This window comes from Sinohyriopsis cumingii, chromosome 11 (assembly GCF_028554795.1).
Source record: "Sinohyriopsis cumingii isolate HCF-2022 chromosome 11, ASM2855479v2, whole genome shotgun sequence".
NCBI lineage: Eukaryota > Metazoa > Mollusca > Bivalvia > Unionida > Unionidae > Sinohyriopsis > Sinohyriopsis cumingii.
Genome location: NC_142971.1, coordinates 34,869,389 through 34,890,026, shown reverse-complemented (window position 1 = coordinate 34,890,026; position 20,638 = coordinate 34,869,389). Strand labels below are relative to the sequence as shown.

Genomic DNA, 20,638 nt, shown 5'->3' with positions numbered 1-20,638 from the left:
ATAAACTATGCAGTGTTGAATTAGTTTTAAGAAAACAATTCAAAGCTTCTTGGTTACCTGAAATTCAACCTCCCACTTATAAGATATTCTGATCATGATATCAAACTTCTGAATAGTCCAGGAATCGGCAACATATTTTACGTAGCGTGCCATTTTTTTCCTGGATTAATAACAAAATTAACGAGTGCATGCCACCAGTATGCCCTTCACATGCCACGCAGAACCTCTTGGCATGCCACTTTATGGCATGCGTACCGTATGTTGCCATTCCCTGGAATAGTTAGTTGTTCAGATCGTTACCATTTGTATTATTCTGGCACATGTGAAAAGATTATGTCACACGGCTTCTTGATAAAGAACATTTTATAGAACAGAGGTCATAACAAACTCATAAATGCCTTTACATATCAATCAATATATCCATATTTAATTAAACTGCATTAACCAAATGTCCACGTGATTTTCTTTATTCAAAAATTACTTCTCATATAAATTTGTTTGGCCGATACCAGCTTTTAAAACAAGTAATTGAGAATTATTCCCTTCTTTACCTACAATCTATCATCAGCACTGGAGGAAGATTTCTGATCCTACTGAGATTGAAGATAAACAGGAAATTTATGTCCACATTGATTTGATTGTTAGTTGTTGGATTTGGATGACTGGGTTCATTGTTTTTATGCTGGTATGTGTGAGTCATTAAATACCAGAGTGGACAAAGGATGGGATGGATTTAATAGCTTTATTAAAATCTACAAATATTCAAATCCTGTTAAAACCATTTGATGAATATTTAAATATGGAAATTTGTTTTTAAGTTTTGTTCTAAAAGCAATGGTGTCAAGAACTTGTTCAATGACAGCTTGTAGATTTGAATGCTTTGCAAATCAGTTGACACTGCTACAAGAGTAATATGCTCCTTCATTTGTTTCCAGGAATCGATGAAGATGATGGGTTTAAGTACTGTGATGTACTGGCTGTCCTGGTTTGTGAAATGTCTCATCTACCTTGCCATAGCTATGATATTCTATACGCTACTTCTGTGTATTCCAATTGGCTCCAAAGGAAAAGTGCTGAACTACACCCAGCCAACACTGTTTTATGTATTTCTTATTACCTACGCTTTGTCCCTCATCGCCTTCTGCTTTATGGTCAGCACATTCTTCAAGAAAGGTAAGTTTCTGTAATTGTTTGGAATTATTTCTTTTCATGGGTCAAGATGAATTTTAGATCCCCATGTAAGCAATATGTAACCCTGTAGTAATCACCTTTTCCTTCTTTTTGTTTATCCATCTATTTGCCAGTCTGTGTAAAATTTTTGGTAGCTTTTGTTGCTTATGCATAGCAATCTTTTGACATAATTCACTGCCATTTGCTACATCAACTGTCTTATACATGATGTGCCTTTCAAAGGGTTTCACCTTTTCAGCTCCGGTTTGAATAGATATGATGTCAAGTTTCATAAGCAGTTTCTTACAGATAGCACAGTTCAGAAACCAGTCAACATATTTTGATGCAATTTTGGTGAGAACTCTGTACTACAGACATTGTTGTGCTTGTTATTAGATAAAAATTGAGAGTATTCCTGTTTTTTATGTTTATGATTGTATCATTCTGAAATTTTGTTTTTGTTTGTATGAGTTGGCATCTCTAAATATTGTGTGGTGAGTATTTAATAACCAGGGTATTTTCTAGGTAATTTGATTGCATGGTTCACATGAATTTAAAATAAATTCTGCCCTAAAATAAACCGAATTCGTGAATTTCTAAAAATGTTTTATGATCACTGTTTAATAACCAGGGTCTCTTCTAGGATATGTGATTGCACGATCCATGCTAATTTTAAAACAAAAGTTTGCCCAAAAATCAACTGAATGCATGAATTTTTATAATATTGTGATGTCAGTAAAATATTGTGTGGTCAATGTTTAATAAACAGAGTCTGTTGTAGGACATGTGATTGCAGGATCCATGCTAATTTAAAATGAATGCATGAAAATTGCACATAATATGTTCAATCCCTACCTTATATTTCTTCGTTCAATCCCTCCCATATTTAGAACAAAATTCCACCTTTATTTTAAATGGAGGAGAGAATTTTCACTCTTTGGTTTTTAGAGAGACTCCAAATAAGTGCATGTAAAGAGGCCATTTAGGGGTATTTTTTATTTTCTTAATTTTGAAAAATATTGACAATTCTTTTTTTGTCAGTCAGTTTCATGTCTTCACTTTGGTAGTTGCTTTTAACTAGCATTGGTTAGGAAATGTCAAATATGTAGATGTATCTTGAAAGGGATTCATCTCAATGCCTTGTACTTCCATTTTTAAATTGACTTGAATCAAAATCCTTTTAGTTAATGTAAATATCTATCCTTGAACTTTTCTACTCCCTATTTAGAACTAAGAAAATATTTAGTCACTCAGAATCCTCCCAAGAAATTTTGTTTCTTTCTAGATAGGTATGCTTGCTGTGAAAATCAGCTTGTTTATTTTTGCAGCAAATTCTGCGGCTTTTGCTGGAGGAATCCTATTCTTCCTGACTTACTTCCCTTTCTTCTTCTTGACGGATCGGTACGAGGACATGAGCCAGGGAGAAAAGATGGCAGCTTGTCTTCTGTCTAATATTGCCCTAGCATTTGGCTGTAACACCATTGCTATCTATGAAGGAACTGGTGAGCTTTCACTTATGAATACTGTAATTCATAAAATTTTGACATGAGTGAACGACAAACTGTTGTTTAATGGCACATTACTGTGTCAGAAAGGTTTTCTTATGTGACAAGGCAATTAGGCAATATTTACATTAATTTGTTTTTTGAGATTAAGAATTTTCATTAATACATTGTATCTGGAGATACTGCCAGTATGTTTAAGTATGCACATCATGCTAAATTGTTATGAATCTACACAACTGGATAAGCAGTGATGTGTGAGAACTGCAAATTAGTTCAAAATTGTACATATAAAAATGCACTTTGTGCATTATATAATTTTTATTTAACTGTTAAGATAAAACTGAATAAAAAAATCTAAAAAGTAAATAATAAGGGTACTTATTTGATCAAGATATTTATGTCCTGTCCAACATACTTAGATGCAGTTTAATAGAGAAGGATGTTAGGGAATCCAGCTAATTGTTTACGACAGCAAAATATGTGTACTAGAGGGGTTCTGCAATTCCCCATATTTCCACATGTGCAAACTTTGGCCCATTTTTTGACGGTGATATTGTAGTTAAGTATTGCTGACAAAAAAGTTACTTGTACCTTTCATCTTTAAGTCAATGCTGGCATGAATGTGCAAAGTGAATGGCAAAGTGCAGAAAGTTTAGGATGTAGTTGATTTCTTTGTCAAACAGAGAATGTTAATTCTAAAATGATGCCTTATGCCAGGTTATAGCAACCCCCAAAGAAAAAACAAATTTTGATGCAATATTTTAGAAATCTTGGTTGTTATAGTTCCTATGGTGACAACACAACACCAAGACGAATGTATGATGTCTAGTATTTGCAAAACTTTTGGGAATAAATTGGAAATCAGCATTGAATTTTAGGATGTCAACACTTTACAGCATGCTGAATTGCTAGATCACATCCATTTTGGAGCAGAGATATCTGTAAGACAGTACCTGTAAAAAAATAATTCTACAAAACACCATAAAGAATAGTTTCCCAACTTGTTGTAGCTGCCAAAGCTAGCTGTACATAACATATGCCTACTCAGATGGCGGACTGAAAGAGTTATCAGCCCAGAACACTTTTTATACATAGAAAAGGAACAGATTAAGCTCAAACAATGAACAGGTTAATGCTGATATCAGGATTTGATTTTGATTTCAATAGAGAGGGTAGTAAGAAGGAGTGATGGGTATGTAAAGTGTTGGGTAAATATAGACCTTATGCAGTATTCACTCCACTCCACCCACCTTCCCATGTTTTGATGATCCACTCCTAATATAAAATCCTGGCAGCATCACTCTGTCAATATTGTATTGTGTAATAATCTAGCAGAGTTAGTTTCTTTTGGTTAAATGTTGCAATTTGCCAAAATTTCAATTTAAGAATTGTATTGTCCTCAAGAAAAGAATCATTTGGCTCTGTTATATTATTTATTTACATTTAGCAAAATGTAATAAAACAATGATATAAACTAATGACATGCAAGCAAATAAAGTTCTTTTTACACTGTCATAAATATTTTACATCATGCTATGGGGACTCAGTATTGATTTTGTATACTGTCTGTTCACTAGTCTTCATAGCGTTCTAATTTTCATATTTTTGCCGTTGCAATCCATGATTTTATGACCAACAGAAATTTGTTTTAATATATATTGTTTAATGGCACATCAGCAGACTACAGGCTATTGGTGTAGATTTAAAGTTAAATTTAAAAAATGTAAAGAAACCTTAGCCCAGAGAATGATGATCCTTCTGTGGAAACAATAGGAGATGTTCCCCAATCTACAGTGTAAAGAACCATTGAAAAATGTTTTTGTGTGTGTGCAAAGTCACAATAATTGATAACTACTAAAAGAATTAGTTGCAATTATAATTAATGGCATAATGATTTTGAACTATTATAGGTTCGATTCCTATAGATGGCATGTGCAGGCATTAGTGATTTCCCAACTGAGTGGATGCTTCTTCAGATTCCCTGGTCTTATCTTCATAGGGGCTAACAAGCGTCAATGCCTGAAAAGGAAAGAGTAATCACATTACTGATAAAAATGGTTTTACAGTATACTTAAATTTGAACTAATATAAATATTTTCAGGAGAGGGAGCCCAGTGGAGCAATTTCTTCAGGCCTGGCACAGTGGATGACAATTTTTCCCTCCTTGATGCCATGGGCATGCTTCTGGTTGACACTGTGTTTTACATGGTCGTCGCCTGGTATGTGGACAATGTCCATCCAGGAGAATATGGTGTGGCACAGCCCTTCTACTTCCCTTTCATGGTATGTAAATATTACATCAGAATCACTGTTATCTTTGTCAGGAATCTCAGGCTATTGACACCATGAGTTTTTCACCAAGTATTCATTTCACATTCAAGATGCATACCACAGGTGAATTCACACTTTATGAATTAATAATAATGTGCTAACTCCACGATGATAAAGATAGCCTTAGTTTAAATGCAGTCACCAATAAAATTAAACCACATGAAATTAACCAGGTGAATAATGGGGCAGGAAATAATCCATTTTAATTTGTTGGTAGCGTGTAAATCATATTTCCAGTTTTGCTTGTCCATAATAATACTTTGCTACCTTTGGCTTGCTGATAGCAAATTAAAAATCTGGTGCACTGTTCTATCTGATAAACAGCCAACACTTAAATATACTAGATCAGTGGTTCCTAACCCAGCTGAGGGGACTGCAGGGTTATTCAGCTGGGGCAGCAGGGTTATTCGAAGGGGTTTGTATTTTCACAATTTATGAATTAGTGTGTGGTGGTTGACAAATTATTTTAAAGTTAAGGGATCCTCATACTCAAAGGCTTAGGAGCCACTGTACTAGAGAAATGATGTGCACAACCAGTTGAAGAAACTTGGGAGGGTTGACATAGAAAAATATACAATCTAATCTTTTCTTTTCTCAGGCATCTTACTGGTGTGGCAGGAAGATCAAGGACATTGATTATGAGAGTACAGCAAACAGTGGGCCAAATTCTGAATTCTTTGAAAGAGATCCACCTGGTCTTACCCCAGGAATATGTATCAAACATCTCAGAAAGGTCATAATCGTACAGTTTTATTGTTAAATGTAAAAATGTTACAGTACAGTGAGCAATATACTTACCTTTAGAAGCAATGTTCATTGTGTAACCCAGGAATAAGTATCAGTAATCTCATAGAGAATGTTACATTCTAATGTTAAATGCTCAGTGTATAACTCTAAGCTTTGTAATTTGCATGGGTGTTTTGGCAAAACAAGCATGCTTAAATCAGGACTGAGGAAAAATGTTACAGTACAGTGAACAATATGCTTACCTTTAGAAGCATTTTAAGTGCTTTTAGCACAAATACACATCCCCATTGTTGCTTTTTCATTCCTTCAAGTTTAATATCAGCATTTAGCATATGGCTGTATGTTGCTATATTACATTGTCTCGCATTTTGTAAGGTACATAAAATTACAGGAAACTATATTTGTCACTGATGATATTATTTATGCCCCACCATGTCTATGTAAGGGTCGTATAACGTTACCCTGGACTACCCATCACATCTGGTCATGTCCATCATCAATTTTGATTACGCTCAAAAACTTTAGAAAGATTGCATTGTTTAAAACCAAATTATAAAAATATTTTATGAGGCTTTACTTTGCAAAGACCCAGGTCAGATTTGATTTTTATCATTTTCCACCAAAACTCAACAGACATGGTCACTGTTTCACTTAGAAGTTTGCTTTAACTTACATTACATTAGTGAAGGCATAAATATGATGTTGACACATACTTCATTTAACATAATATCTGCACTGTGATTAAAAATTTATTATTTTGAATCATTTTCATGAGTTTAAAGTTTGTAATAATCAGCACTCACAGCATCCCATTTATGCTGTTTTTTGTGCATATTAGAAAAGGTAGGTTCTTATGTATGTGCTGAGATATCTTTCCACATTGGAGGTTTATTCTCCCATTATTTAGCTTATATTAGTAAGTGATAATGAGACAAAAGGTATATGTGGTTGTAGAAAATCATGATGTTTTAAATAGACTTTAGCATCAGCTTCTTTCCCATGAGGTATACATAAAGGGACTCCAGTTTTTTCCCCATGAAGCATGCATAAAGGGACTCCAGTTCTTCCATTCAGGCTTGCATAAAGGGGCTGCAGAGGCTGATTGGTTAGAATGCAGGACTCGTGACAAGGTTTGATTTTCACCATTGGATTATACCCTATTTTCTTCCATGGCATGTCCACCATGATATAATCTTGAAAGTGTTCCTGTGCAGTAAAACACTGGAGCGAAGCAAAACCCAAGAGGCATGCTAAAATCAGACATGCTTAGAAATGGATACTTTGTATGTAAATTTTGGTGCAAGGAAACGTGTGTTTATTGAGTCATGTGAATATCTTGTACAGGGTATGTACTGTTAGCATATGTACCAGATAATAAAAGGTGTGTATGTAAAGAAGTCCAAGGTATTGAATAAGCTGATTGTCTCAAATATATTTGTTATTAATATTTAAAAAATATAAACTTACTCTGTTCAGGAACTCAGTAGATTTTGAATTTGTGGTGTACATTGTCGTATTGCAGGAATTCGGTTCTGGAAGAGGGGCTAAGGTTGCAGTGGCGGACATGACCTTGAACATGTATGAAGACCAGATCACCTCACTTTTAGGGCACAATGGAGCTGGGAAAACGACAACCATGTCAATGTTAACAGGTAAGAGCTGTTTCAGGAAAAGATACCATAAAGGGTATGAACACCATGTAAAATTTATGTTCATTCTACTAGTCATTGTTTTCTTTGAAATTATTCAAGGTATTATGATGATCTCTAATAATGTCTTTATATCTCCTTCCATCCATAGTTCTCTTTTAGGCCTACCACATTTAGTAGAATCACTTCAGTCTTTGTAATATACATATACTGGTTCATATTTTGACACAGAAAGAATTAGTAGTGGGCATGGTGGTGTGCTGTGCTGTGCCTTAGGGGCACTCACAGAGGATGTCCTAAAGTACAGAGATGCCAGGGTGCATAAATGCACTTGTAAAGCAGAAATAACTTAAACAAATTCAAAGTTGCACATATAAAATGCACTCTTGGAAGTATACAATTTTCATTTAAATGTAAGGTCAAATAAACAAAGATTTTGATGATACTTTTTTTAAATCAAAATACTTCCATCCATTCCAGAGCATGCAGATCTAGTTTAACACAAACGGATGCTTTGGAAAGGTTTACTAATTATTTATAGCAGAAAAACTAGAGGGGTTCTGCATGCAGTTGATGCTCTTTTCTAACATTTGTGAATGAGTGAATTTTGGTTCATTTCTGGAAGAAGAAATTATAGTCAGACATGGTTGGGTGAAATTGTACTGATTCTTTTAACTTCAAGTCATTGCTGGCATGAATGTGCAGAGTGAATGGCAGAATGAAGAAAGTCAAGGATAAAGTTTCTTACCAGAGATGGTCATTCTAAAACAAGGTCAGATGTTGGTTTAGAGGAACTGCCATAAAAGAAACCCAAAATCTGTTATGCAAATTTCCAGAAATCTTGGCTGTTACAATACAGATGATTTCAGTACAAGACCAGGATGGTAGACATATTGTGTAATATTTGCCATAGTTTTGGAAATGATAGCCCTTTTTTGTTGGAAATAAACATTTGAATTTTAGAATGTCAACTCTTACATGACATGCCAAGTCACCAACTCACATACATTTTGAAGCAGAGGTATTCGTGAGAAAATACCTGTGAAATATGGACACTTTTTAGCTGGGCATATACCCTTTAAGATGGAAGACTGTGAAGGGATGTTCTCAGCACAGAATGCTATTAATTCACAGATAAGAAACAGGTTGAGCTCAGTAACAGTCAGTAGATTAATGCAAGAGGGGGCATCATATGAGGAATTTGATTTCAGTAGAAAGCAGACAGGGTGGAATAGGAAAAAAGAGAGATGATGGGTAAATAATGAACTATATTATAGCATTCACCCTCTTCACCCCCCCCCCCCAACCTATTTTTTCTGCACCATAGGTTTGGTGACAAGGAGAGATCCCTTATTCAGATAAAATCTTGGCAGCATCAGGGAAGGTGAGAATTTGTTTATACAAACATGATAGAAAGGCCTATAACAAGTTTTTAGTCATCCCTTCCCTTACTGCTGGTTTTGACACTTGAAGTTTGGGAGACGGGTCACAAAGTTGAATGCGTTTAAATACACGTTCAAAAGTGAATATTTCTATCATTGGAGCTTATGGATTGAATGGTGTCGTATGAAATACAGTAAAACCTGTTATGAGAGACCGCCCCTTCTGCCAACAAAAAGCGGTCTCTCAAGACAGGTGGTCTCTCATAGCAGATTTGTACAAAGAGACAGTTTCCAAGGTCCAGTTTCAGATCAATTTCAAGAAAAATAACCACAATCACTGTACATATATTCTCTTCTTTATTAATAGTTCTTGCTAGAATATTGTATGCATTCATCTGAAAACAAAATTATATAGCAAAAAAAGACATGAAATCAAATTTACTTTTGAAGATCACATATTTTAACATATGACATTGTTTCTGAATTACCCATTTTCATTTATAACAACCTGAATTTGTTTTACCGACGTTTAAACCACTTCTTTGCGAGTGGCCTGCTCTTTTTAACTTTTTTCAGTTACAATAATTATTTTCTCCAGCCTTAAAATTTGTCTCTTTTTAGTTGGAGGTTCGTCCATTGTTATTAAGGTTCTAGGTATTAAACTTATTAGGGGCCCCGAGTGGCCGAGTGGTCTAAAGCGTTCGCCGTTACGGATCACTGCCATCTCACCTCTGTCTGCGCTGGTTCGAGTCTCAGATTCAGCCAATGTAGATATGTGAGAAAGCATGCCAGTAGCTTCTCGTGGGTCGGTGGTTCTTTCCGGGGTTTTCCCGGGTTCTTCCTCCACCATTAATACTGGCCGCCATATATGGCCTATCGTGTGCTGAAAAAATGGCGTTAAACCCCACAACAACAACAACATTAAACTTATTAGTGGTCAATTGTAATATCGAACATAAAGACGGTTTTGTCTTGGCTGTGGGAAAATATAAAAAATCTATACATATGCATTGCATGCCTAACAATTAATGAAACATAAAGAAACAATTATCTCATCCAGAAACAGAACCATTTACTCAGGGACAAAAGTCAATGGCTTCATTCAAAAATGCCATACAGGAATTAACTCTATAAGCAAAGTGCGTAACCCGGTCATACCAACTTGAATAGACAGCTTTGTGATTGGGATGTATTCACTTAACATGGGGGGGGATACCTCATACATCACAAGTCTTGAACACTATCAATCAAATCCCGCAAATGATTCTTTCTTGCTGGTTTAATAGAAAATGACCTTATTCACCCCCAAGCAATACAGATTAACTCGATAGACAAACAGTATACACGACCACTACTTCAACTTTGGCACTACAATGACAGTTTGTGACATGTACATTAGCCTGGTTTATGTAGCATCTATCGTCAGTAGCAACAATCCTTTTTTTTAACAATTCCTTTTATATTTGTTTTTGATCAGACCAATCATTACTAATCAAGCGATTGTTGTAACAATTGATTGCATATAGGTCAGTGGTGTCTGTATGTTATCATGATATGGTTGTTGATTGGGATGCTGGCTCCTACAGTAAGGCCAGGAAGCAGGCTAAGTGCGGAAATAATTAGTCTGGTTTCCTGCTTTTATGCTCCCTGCAATGCTCACCCCTATATAAATAGTGGAGAACAACATAGGGAGCATACAAAGCAGGGAACCAGGCTAGGAATAATCTGCATATGCTTTAGTCTGCTTTACGACAGAAATTATAAAACACTATATGAATAGCTAAAAAATAATGAGACATTGGTAGCCAGCCTATTTTGTTTTTAAAAAAATGTAAAATTTAGAATGGTATGAGTGGTCATTTTTACGGTGATTAAATAAAGGTCGGTGGAGTTCATCATCGTTTTTGCAATGTGGTCATTCATAGCAGTGTTGAAATGCATATTTTGCTAATACATCACATTTGCTGGTCGTGTTCAGCAGGTGGTCACTCATCATTTATATAATAAAATTGATCCATGCGTTACGACTGTGGTCAGAATCGACAGGTGGTCACTCATAGCAGAGGTCACTCAAATCAGTTTTTACTGTACTTGACATATTAAATATATTGACTCCACTGAACCTGCCTTCAAAAAAGCAAACATGCTATAGTAGGTTTTTCACATTTGAATTGGTTGTTTCTGGACACACCAGCAGTAGCACTGACAGCAGTATTTCCATGTTAAGCTCTGTGACAGTCTGTGGTCCATTTTCTTAAGGAGATGTGTAAAAGAAAACTATGGGTTGATTGTTGATGGCAGAGGTTAGCACTTGATAAAATTAGTTGTCACATTTATGGACCTCAGAAACAATCATTTTGAGCTAGATTTGTTGTAAATGAAGTACTCAGCCAAAAGGTACATTATTATTTTGTCTAGATTTTGAGACATTGGTAACCATTATTATCTTTGGCCATCTGGAGAGGGCAGAGATGTGTTTGGGTCAAAGACCACCTCAACAGCAAGTTGCACTCCTTGTTTCTTTATATTGTGGTATTTTTTTGTTAGGGGATTGCATTAGCTGGTTTAATATATCTCATATAAGCTGTTAGCATTTAGACGTGAAGTTATTTTATTTAATGTAATCCACATTATCCATATTTTTCCATGACATTTTTTAAAACTAAATAATTGCAGTCATGGCACTGTTCTAAGTTGTTCCAGTTTAGCTGTGTTATTATTCACTGAACCAAATGTTTTTTAAAGCTCACAGTTCGCTTTTATGACAACAGCCCAGTAATTCATATTTTATTTTCTATATCTTGAGATTAAAACATATAATTATCTCCACATAAAATGGAAAGGTTTGGCTATATTAGCTGAAAGTCATTTTGCCTGTCGGAGAATGGTTTAACCACACAGAAGCAATTTACTTCCTTTGATGCTGATAGCTTAAGTATGTATACAGATACCAGTATTTTGTTTACCACATTTAACATGAATGCTTGAGGAATGGAAATAAGGGATCAAGAGTATTGTAGTGCAATGAACTCTGGGTAACATTAGATGTAAAATGTCATGGTTGCTGCTTCTGTCTGTTAAATAATGAGAAAGTCACATGCTTACATATGTGTAACAGAACAGAGAGGTCAGCTTAAGACAGATGAGGAGATTTGACTTCAGATCAAAAGAACTTTCAGTGACCTGATTTTTAGCATGCAAATGGACAAAATGACAACTACTGACGAAATTTCATTTTTTTGTATCAAAATATGTAAATCAACTCGTCACTTCAGTTATTTGACAGTAACTTGTTGCCTTTTATTTAGCACATGCCTTTCTTTGAAACTTTCTAGTTTTACATTATATTTATTTAAATTGATAATAAATGTGTTGGTAAGTCCATACACAAAGTTGTCTTAGTCATAATGTTTTTAAAGCTACTAGTCACCTGGGTGCGTTGTGGTTGGGTCAGGACAGCACTTAGGTTCCCTAAGAGTTTTTGGTGGCCTTAACCTCAGGGTTTAGGTGCAAATCCTTATAAGGGGTTGGGTTAAGAAAATACAACACTGTATCTAGCATCTGGTTATACATGTCTCCAGGCCACTCCATCACTCTTATTTTTATCTACCTAATGGTAACAGAGGTTTAATAGGGTATGAAATTTGAAAAGTTAAACTATGTATAGACAGATTGCTTTAGAAAATATGACAGAAAACTTCTAAAATCTTCAGCAAAATTGTATGGACCCATTACTGTGTTACAAAGACAATTATCTTTTGAAATATTTTTTTGTATATCATTTAAAAAACAATATGTGAATATAAACTTGAAGATTACCTATATTTGTTGGGGTAAATGATTGGCATGAAACTTTGGTGAGTGTTTTAAATATTATTTCTAAATAAAATTACGTAGTTTACATCGGACAACATTTTTGATCAAAATGTAGAAAGCATGTGTACTAACTCAAGTGGCTGTCACTCAGGCAGCCAAGATGATTCTCTGGTCTTGAGTCTAGCAACAGCTGCTAGAAAGCAGACTGCTTAGTTGGCATAATAACAAGGACACTCAGTACTTGGTAAAGGGTTAATGTATTACGTATTTTACCTCCACATACCAGTTCTTGTCTAGAAATGAAAAAGATAATGGAGATAAGTTGGAGAAATAAAAATTGTCAGATTTTGGTTATCTGCCAGCCTCTGACCCACTCGACCACAAGATAGCTAAAGGAAGGTGAGATGGCCAGATAAACATGGGCTGTAGATAGAGTAATCAATATTGTTTAGCCAATGTGGGTATGTAAAAAAGGCTTGCTAGTTGCTTCCTGTGGGTTCATGGTTCTTACCAGGATTTTCCAGGGTTGTTCCTCTACCATGTCAATTGGCTGCCATGTAGAGCCTATCATGTGCTGAAAAATGGTGTTAAACCCACAACAACAGCAGCAGCAACATTATGATGTTATCTATATGGTGTCTTTCTTTAGCTGAGCATATCATAGGGGTATGATCCTTGGGGAGATTGCACTAAAGATGAAGTACTTGTTTCTCTTGTCTCTAACTAAATTCTGAGAGAGACACATTTTTGCACAGTTTTAATAATCGCAATAACTGTTCTGGGGAAGATAATGTTAAAATCAACAAAAAGTATACAAGAACTTTGGAAATCGTTAGCAATTTACAACCTGCCATAAATCAACAGTGCAGTGTTTTTTGCAGAAAACCTGTTTGATCTCAGTAATTATGTCACATTGAAAAAATTCAATGACCTGCATGTACTTTTCTTTATGTATTTAATGAATCTATCGTCAGCTTGTGCAAGTCTGAATTTTTTTAATATTCATTTAGCTATTATTTTGTGGACAGTTAGTCACAACGTACTTTTTCCCATCAGCCTTTTCAGTTTTTGGTTATTTTGGATTGCTTGGACCCGTATCGATATAAAAATATCAATATTAAAAAAAGTTATGTACTTCAGTATTTCACAGGTGTTCATCTGTAAGCAGACACAATGCAATATTATTAATACATGCATGATATGTTTGTAGGTTTTTTGGCTCCTAGCAGTGGAACAGCCATAATCAATGGTTATGACATTCGGACAGACATTGCCAAGGTTAGACAGAAGCTTGGATTGTGTCCCCAACACAATATCCTCTTTGATCTGCTGACTGTAAAGGAACACCTTGAGTTTTTTGCCCAGGTAAGTAGTGTAGATTACATTATTATCAATAAATTAAAGTTTACTGAACTTTGACTATTATGGTCTTCTGCATTGAAAAGATGCTGATGGAATACTTTGTATGGCATTGATTGACAGCACAGTGATTGACAGCACAGTGCTTCATTATAGCATTTTTCATAAGAGAAATAAACAAGGCTAGCTAATTTTGAAGTATTTCCCAACAAGCTATAATAGTGCAGCAAAAACACAGAGAAAGGATATTTAGTTATGATAGACCACATAAACATTTATTATCATAAGCCAAGAATTAAAGCTAACTGTGATTTCTTTGTAGCCAGAAGGACTAATATGTTGAGAAATTTACTAGTCCTGCCAAATCTTTACTAGTCCTGTTCACAAAACAAATGTCACACAGCTTTCATGTACGTTTACCGATTCAGTTTTAAAGTTTGAATAACCGGCAACAAAACTGGATGTTTTCTGTGTGTTTGTTTTTGCAAATTGCATACACCAGTTACACCAAATAACGTTCCTTTCTTCGTTATAATTCAGCCATTCCCTGTCTTTTGTCCATTTCTTCTGAAATTTTCCATTACGCTTTTCCATATCATAAGAATTATTCCTCATCATTCTCATTCAACTTTTGCTTTTTTTTCCAGTGGCTGAAGACCTTCGATCAAACGCCACATTTTGCCTGTATTATAATTAGGAGGGAATTGAACCTTGTTTTGAAATAGCTGATGTGAATTATTTAAAGCAAGAAAAGGAATGGCACAGTGTTCTTTATATAAGAAAGTCAGAGCAAGAAACACGTTTCAAAACGCGTGTCTTTGCGCCCACCCACAATTAAATGGCCTTTCCCTAACAAAGACTTAACTTCAGCGAATATTCTGCATGGTCAAAGCAGTGGCAACTGTAAACGCTGTTATAAAATATTAGCATCAAAAGATAATATTAGTTTCAGCTTGGAAAAGGTGTGTTCCCATCAAACGAAACCGTCTGACACTCTGCGCGTTGTATTTAACAGCTCCAATTGCTCTATCATAAGTCGTAAGTTTGGTAATTGTTCCTAATTAATCGAGCCTCAGTGCATTGTTGAAATTAATAATAAGGTGGAAAATTTTCAAATCTTAGATGCCCATGCTCAGATATTTTAATTCTTAACAAATGTACGACATTCTGCTTGGATATCTCCATGTGTATTAAATTATTTGTTCTTTCTTGTAAGGGAAAAACATAAAAACTATTCTTATCATTATAGAAAAACTAGTTGTATAGAAAGGATGTGTCAATAACGTAATCATAATAAATTGATCTAATTCTTATAATTATTTCAATGGAAATGTTAAATATGTAGTTTCCTGTTTGTGACTGTTGGAGCATTTGGGTAGCGAGCAACAAAAAAAAAGAACCATAGACAAAAAAACGTGCCAACTAATTTCTTTGAATAGTTTTGCCATGTTCTTTTGTGTGGTGTACCACTTTGTAGTTTGTTACTGTGGTCGATAGAATAAAGTGTGATACCACGTCATTTTTTCATTTAATTCATTATCAGATTAATTTGGATCAATTGCCAAACTTCCACTGTTAATGACGGGACTATAATTTGCTCTGTTAAGTGAAATGCACAAAATCGAATGGATTCTTGTTATAGAATTGCACCTTTCCGATGCAGAAATTGACTTCATCTTCTTATGCTAATATTTTATTACTTGTGTTTACAATGGCCACTGCTTTGATTCTACAGAACATCTGCTGAGTCAAGTCTTTATTAGGGAATTGTGTAAACAAACGCTGACTATTGATAACCAAAACTTACTAGCCCATTGGACTATTAACATTATGAAAGTTACTAGTCCAGCAGGAAATCTACTAGCCTCAGGCTAGTGGGCTACCGCTAATTTCGAGCCCTGTATAGATGTCTTTATGTGGTGATTATTAAATTTATTTTTATGATCGTTGATCAGTATTCCTTGAAAGATCATTATATAAACTCCCCAAGTAATACAGGTGGTGAAATCAGCATTAAAGTATGTCAGCATTTTAGAGGTGTGGTCCATTGTAAAACAGATTGAGTGTCATAAACTGTGATGTCACAATGAAAGTGCCATGTATGGGAAAACAATTGAACTACCCCTTGCACTGAAATAATTAAATCTGCTTTCATGACCCAAATTAGTGCCAGGCCACCATTGTCAAAGTAAGCATGGCGATCAATACAATTTTGTTTGGAAATTTTTTGATGACAACACAAATGGTGGAGGGAATAATAATGTGGTCAAGTAATGTTTTAAATGGTGGAGGGAATGTGGTCAAGTAATGTTTCCATCTTTAGTAATACTTCCTATATGTGTTTAAGTGCAGTCTCATTTCTTTTCCCTCAAGTTACAGAGGAATTCAAACTTGATGGATGTTTTATTGTCATTTCGAACTTTTAACAAAAACCACTGGACAAATTTCAGTCATACTTTGCTGAGAGTAAGTTTGTCATAAATGCTTTTTGATTTTGTTCAAATGATATTGATCCACCATTAGCTGTTGGCATCCTGGCTTGAAAGTCTTGCAAGTTTGTACAAATAATGCCATCATATATGGCCACCATTCCTGAAAATAAAAGAATAAAAAACTTGCATAAAGTACTGAACAGAATTGGACCAAAATTAGACACAACATACTTTGGCATAAAGGCCTTTCAGTTTTATAAAAACATTGCCAGTCCACCATTAAATATGGCTGCCATTGCTAAAAACAGAAAAACTTAAGTGACTTTTCTCAAAAAAGACACAACACACTGGGGGGGGGGGAATTTGGAGAAAAAAAAGTCATCCAGGGATGAAGTCCTTTTAATTTTTGTACAAATGATGCCAATTCATCTTTGAATATGGCCAATGTTTGTAAAAGTGGAAACAACTTAAGATGTCTTTCCAGAAGCCACTGAACAGAATTTGACTAATTTTGACCGAAATCATCCTGACTTGAAGGCTTTTCAAGTTTGTACAAATGACTCGGGTCTGTTATAAAATATGGTGCCCTTTTTTAAAAATAGAAATCTTCATAACACTTCTCAAAAACCAATGTGAATCGATTTGACCAAATCTTTATGATCTCTCACTTTCTTTGAAAGATAAGATTGAAACATTAAAATTTACAATAAATTTTAGTTCATTGCAGTGGTACCCTTTATTTCCAGTTGAAGGGCTGTGAGAAGAAGAATTTGAAGACAGAGGTGGAAGAAATGATCAGGGTGTTGGGTCTAGAGGCCAAGAGGAATGCTTTGTCTAGCACACTTTCAGGGGGACAGAAACGCAAGCTGTCCGTCGGGATAGCTCTCATAGCAGGGTCCAAGGTACTGTAAAACCCATTTTATGAAATTTGTTCAGTAGCTATGAATAATTAATTATTTAAATAATATGCACAAGGCTTGTATTCATGAGATTAAAGACATAGAGAAACCTCGTAAGATTGAAACTCTTCCAGACAAAATGTGCCAATTTTGGTTTTGATAAGATTTTAGTTACTTAGGTTCTTTCTTGTAACTTAAAATGAAATGGGATAAGGTGTTTACACTTGCACAGCTGTGTAACTTTCTTTGTTCTGACAGTGCATCAATAGCAAGTTCAATTTTTAAGTAGATATTTTATAATTGGGACTTTATTGCAGCTATGTAGTTTATTAAGCTGGGTTTATTTCTCTCTGTGTCCATGGGATATTTAAATGGATGATCATTTTAAAATGGATTTTAATTGAAAATGGTACAGATCAGATATTCAGTATGGCTGTCAGTTTTTTTTAAAAATCATTACTCTTCCTGAACTGACCATTGTATTGACATGGGCTTTTATTATTTTATTAAATTGTGGCGGGGGGAGGTAAATAAATAAAAAAATACTCATGTCAGTACAAAGGTTATTTCAAGAGTAGTAATTGGTTCTTTTTGTAAATATTAGATGTAAAACTTGGCCACCGCAGATCCCACCTGGAAAATATTTTTACTAAGTTAGCAAAAGCTGATTATCACTACTTGATTTCTTGAAGGGTTGCCTTGAAATGTTACATGCACATGGTGTAATTGGTTATAAATGAAGGTGTAATTGGTCATAAATGAAGGTGTAATTGGTCATAAATGAAGGTGTAATTGGTTATAAATGAAGGTTTAATTGGTTATAAATGAAGGTTTAGTTGGTCATAAATGAAGGTTTAATTGGTGATAAATGAAGGTGTAATTGGTTATAAATGAAGTGTAATTGGTTATAAATGAAGGTGTAATTGGTTATAAATGAAGGTTTAATTGGTTATAAATGAAGGTGTAATTGGTCATAAATGAAGGTGTAATTGGTTATAAATGAACGTTTAATTGGTCATAAATGAAGGTGTAATTGGTTATAAATGAAGGTGTAATTGGCTATAAATGAAGGTTTAATTGGTTATAAATGAAGGTTTAATTGGTCATAAATGAAGGTTTAATTGGTCATAAATGAAGGTGTAATTGGTCATAAATGAAGGTGTAATTGGTCATAAATGAAGGTGTAATTAAATGAAGGTTTAATTGGTCAGAAATGAAGGTTTAATTGGTCATAAATGAGGGTGTAATTGGTTATAAATGAAGGTTTAATTGGTCATAAATGAAGGTTTAATTGGTTATAAATGAAGGTTTAATTGGTTATAAATGAAGGTTTAATTGGTCATAAATGAAGGTGTAATTGGTTATAAATGAAGGTATAATTGGTTATAAATGAAGGTTTAATTGGTTATAAATGAAGTTTAATTGGTTATAAATGAAAATTGTAGACATCTTGATAATTGCTACATTTCTTGAATAGACAGCAGTTGTTTTCTGTTTGACTTCTATGTAATTTCTTCAGGACACAAAATACTATCTTGTTTAACTCATTCTGCCCCAGAGGTTTTTGTCATTTTTGCCTGAAATGCGAGTAGGAAAGACATTTTGGTGGCTATTTCTGAATACATTGTAATACATTGGCTTTCAACAGATTTTCCATGAGACTAATGCCTAGTTGTATTAGGAACATCGTTTTCCATTGGTTATTTTGCTTGCACATGAGCAGAAGGGTAAAAATTGGAGTTCTTTTTCTTCTTCTTCTTTTTTGCTTGATGGACCCCTCATTTTCATATGGAGACCATTCTTTATTCCAAATGCCCACCTTATCCTAATTTTTCCAAAGGTTCACCTGTCTGTGTGCAGTTCAGACCGGTCTGCCTTAGATATGAGGCCAAAAGGTCTCAAATCCAGACACAACATCGCATTCTGACCACGAGCAAATTTTGGGTGGGAAAAAAATGGGTCCAAAATATTAGGTTTGTCCCTCTGTATTTTGTAGTGCAACTAAAACTTCCAGATTATTTAGTATCATTGTAGAGCTATATCTGTCTGCTTATTTGTAATACCACCCAGTTTGGTGTATCTTAAATGACCTTGATGCTGCAGAGCTCGGAAATAGGGTACAGCCTCATCATGCCTGAAGGATCTCAGTATGTTTTACAGGGTGTCCACTATGGTGTAAATGTAATCATCCCACTTTAGTTACAGTTTTTAGAAGACAACTAATATGCAATTAACAAACACATGACAAACTTGTTTACTATAAGGTGCTGACCATTTAATTTTTGGAGCTAAGATATTTTTAGTTTCTTTTGTCTCAAGGTAATTCATTTTTTTTCTTCTAATAGATATAACAAGCTAATTTGCTATAAATTCAAGCAAAATATTTTGTCAGCTATGTGAGAGCAGAAATTTAAGCAAAATCCCATGTCCCTGCTCCAGAAAATTATATTATTAGTCTCTAATATAATTGCAGTTATCTGTGGTATGTTGTAATCAAACGTAGTGCAGATCTGATATACAACATGGCCACCATCTTGAAAATCTTCTTCAAAACTAAAGGAAGGATTGTTCAGGAACCTTATATTCTCATTCATCAAGTTGGCCCTAAATTTAAAAAATGGTGACTAGCCGACATGCCATAAGATTGCCAGGGTGACCATATTGAAAATATTGTCAAAATTATGCCTCCTGAATGATCATATCAACATGTGATTTTCTGTTCTTCTGAATCATTTGTTATGATGTGTAGTTGGTCCTAATTGAAAATGGTGCAGATTAGACATTCAGTATGGCAGCCATTTTGGGTGGTTTGAAAATTTTGTTATATTTGTGGTCAAACACATTCATTACATGGCTTAGACTGTTATAAATGAAGACCATTTGTGTGAGACATCCACTGTGGCTGCAAGTATGGCAGTATTGAAATTTTAAAAATAAAATCAAAACTTATTCCAAAATTATTCTCAGGATTGTAATGACACATTGTACAAATGTAGAGGCTGAGATTTTTATTGATTGCCTATATGGCATGCAGTTTATTTATTTATTAATCTTTGACATTAAAAAGACATTGCATAGAAAAAATATACAAATCAATCTTGTTAAAAAACTGCAATTTTCACATGTGGATTTGGGACGATTATAATTTTTAATTTACTGTATACAGAACTTTACATTTCTTTGTTCACAGCATGATAGTTCTCTTGGTGTTACCATCATTCATATTAATATGGAAACTAAAGGAGTATAGTTTTTAGTTCATCTGTCCATATGGCCATGTGAGCCTGTGGTATAGCTCTTCATTGTGCATTGCCATTTGTTTCTGTTCACAATTGTTACCATATTTTC

General features: G+C 34.6%; 1 protein-coding gene across 1 annotated transcript in view; it reads left to right on the top strand.

Moving 5' to 3' along the window:
- Positions 1 to 20,638, top strand: part of LOC149787906 (phospholipid-transporting ATPase ABCA3-like) — a 99,580-nt gene that overhangs the window by 19,031 nt on the left and 59,911 nt on the right. The window contains exons 4-10 of the mRNA XM_089974152.1: positions 936 to 1,173; positions 2,499 to 2,672; positions 4,777 to 4,958; positions 5,605 to 5,739; positions 7,276 to 7,405; positions 13,811 to 13,965; positions 17,138 to 17,293. Coding sequence (XP_089830278.1) covers positions 936 to 1,173; positions 2,499 to 2,672; positions 4,777 to 4,958; positions 5,605 to 5,739; positions 7,276 to 7,405; positions 13,811 to 13,965; positions 17,138 to 17,293 — 1,170 coding nt within the window. The remainder of the gene's footprint in view (positions 1 to 935; positions 1,174 to 2,498; positions 2,673 to 4,776; positions 4,959 to 5,604; positions 5,740 to 7,275; positions 7,406 to 13,810; positions 13,966 to 17,137; positions 17,294 to 20,638) is intronic.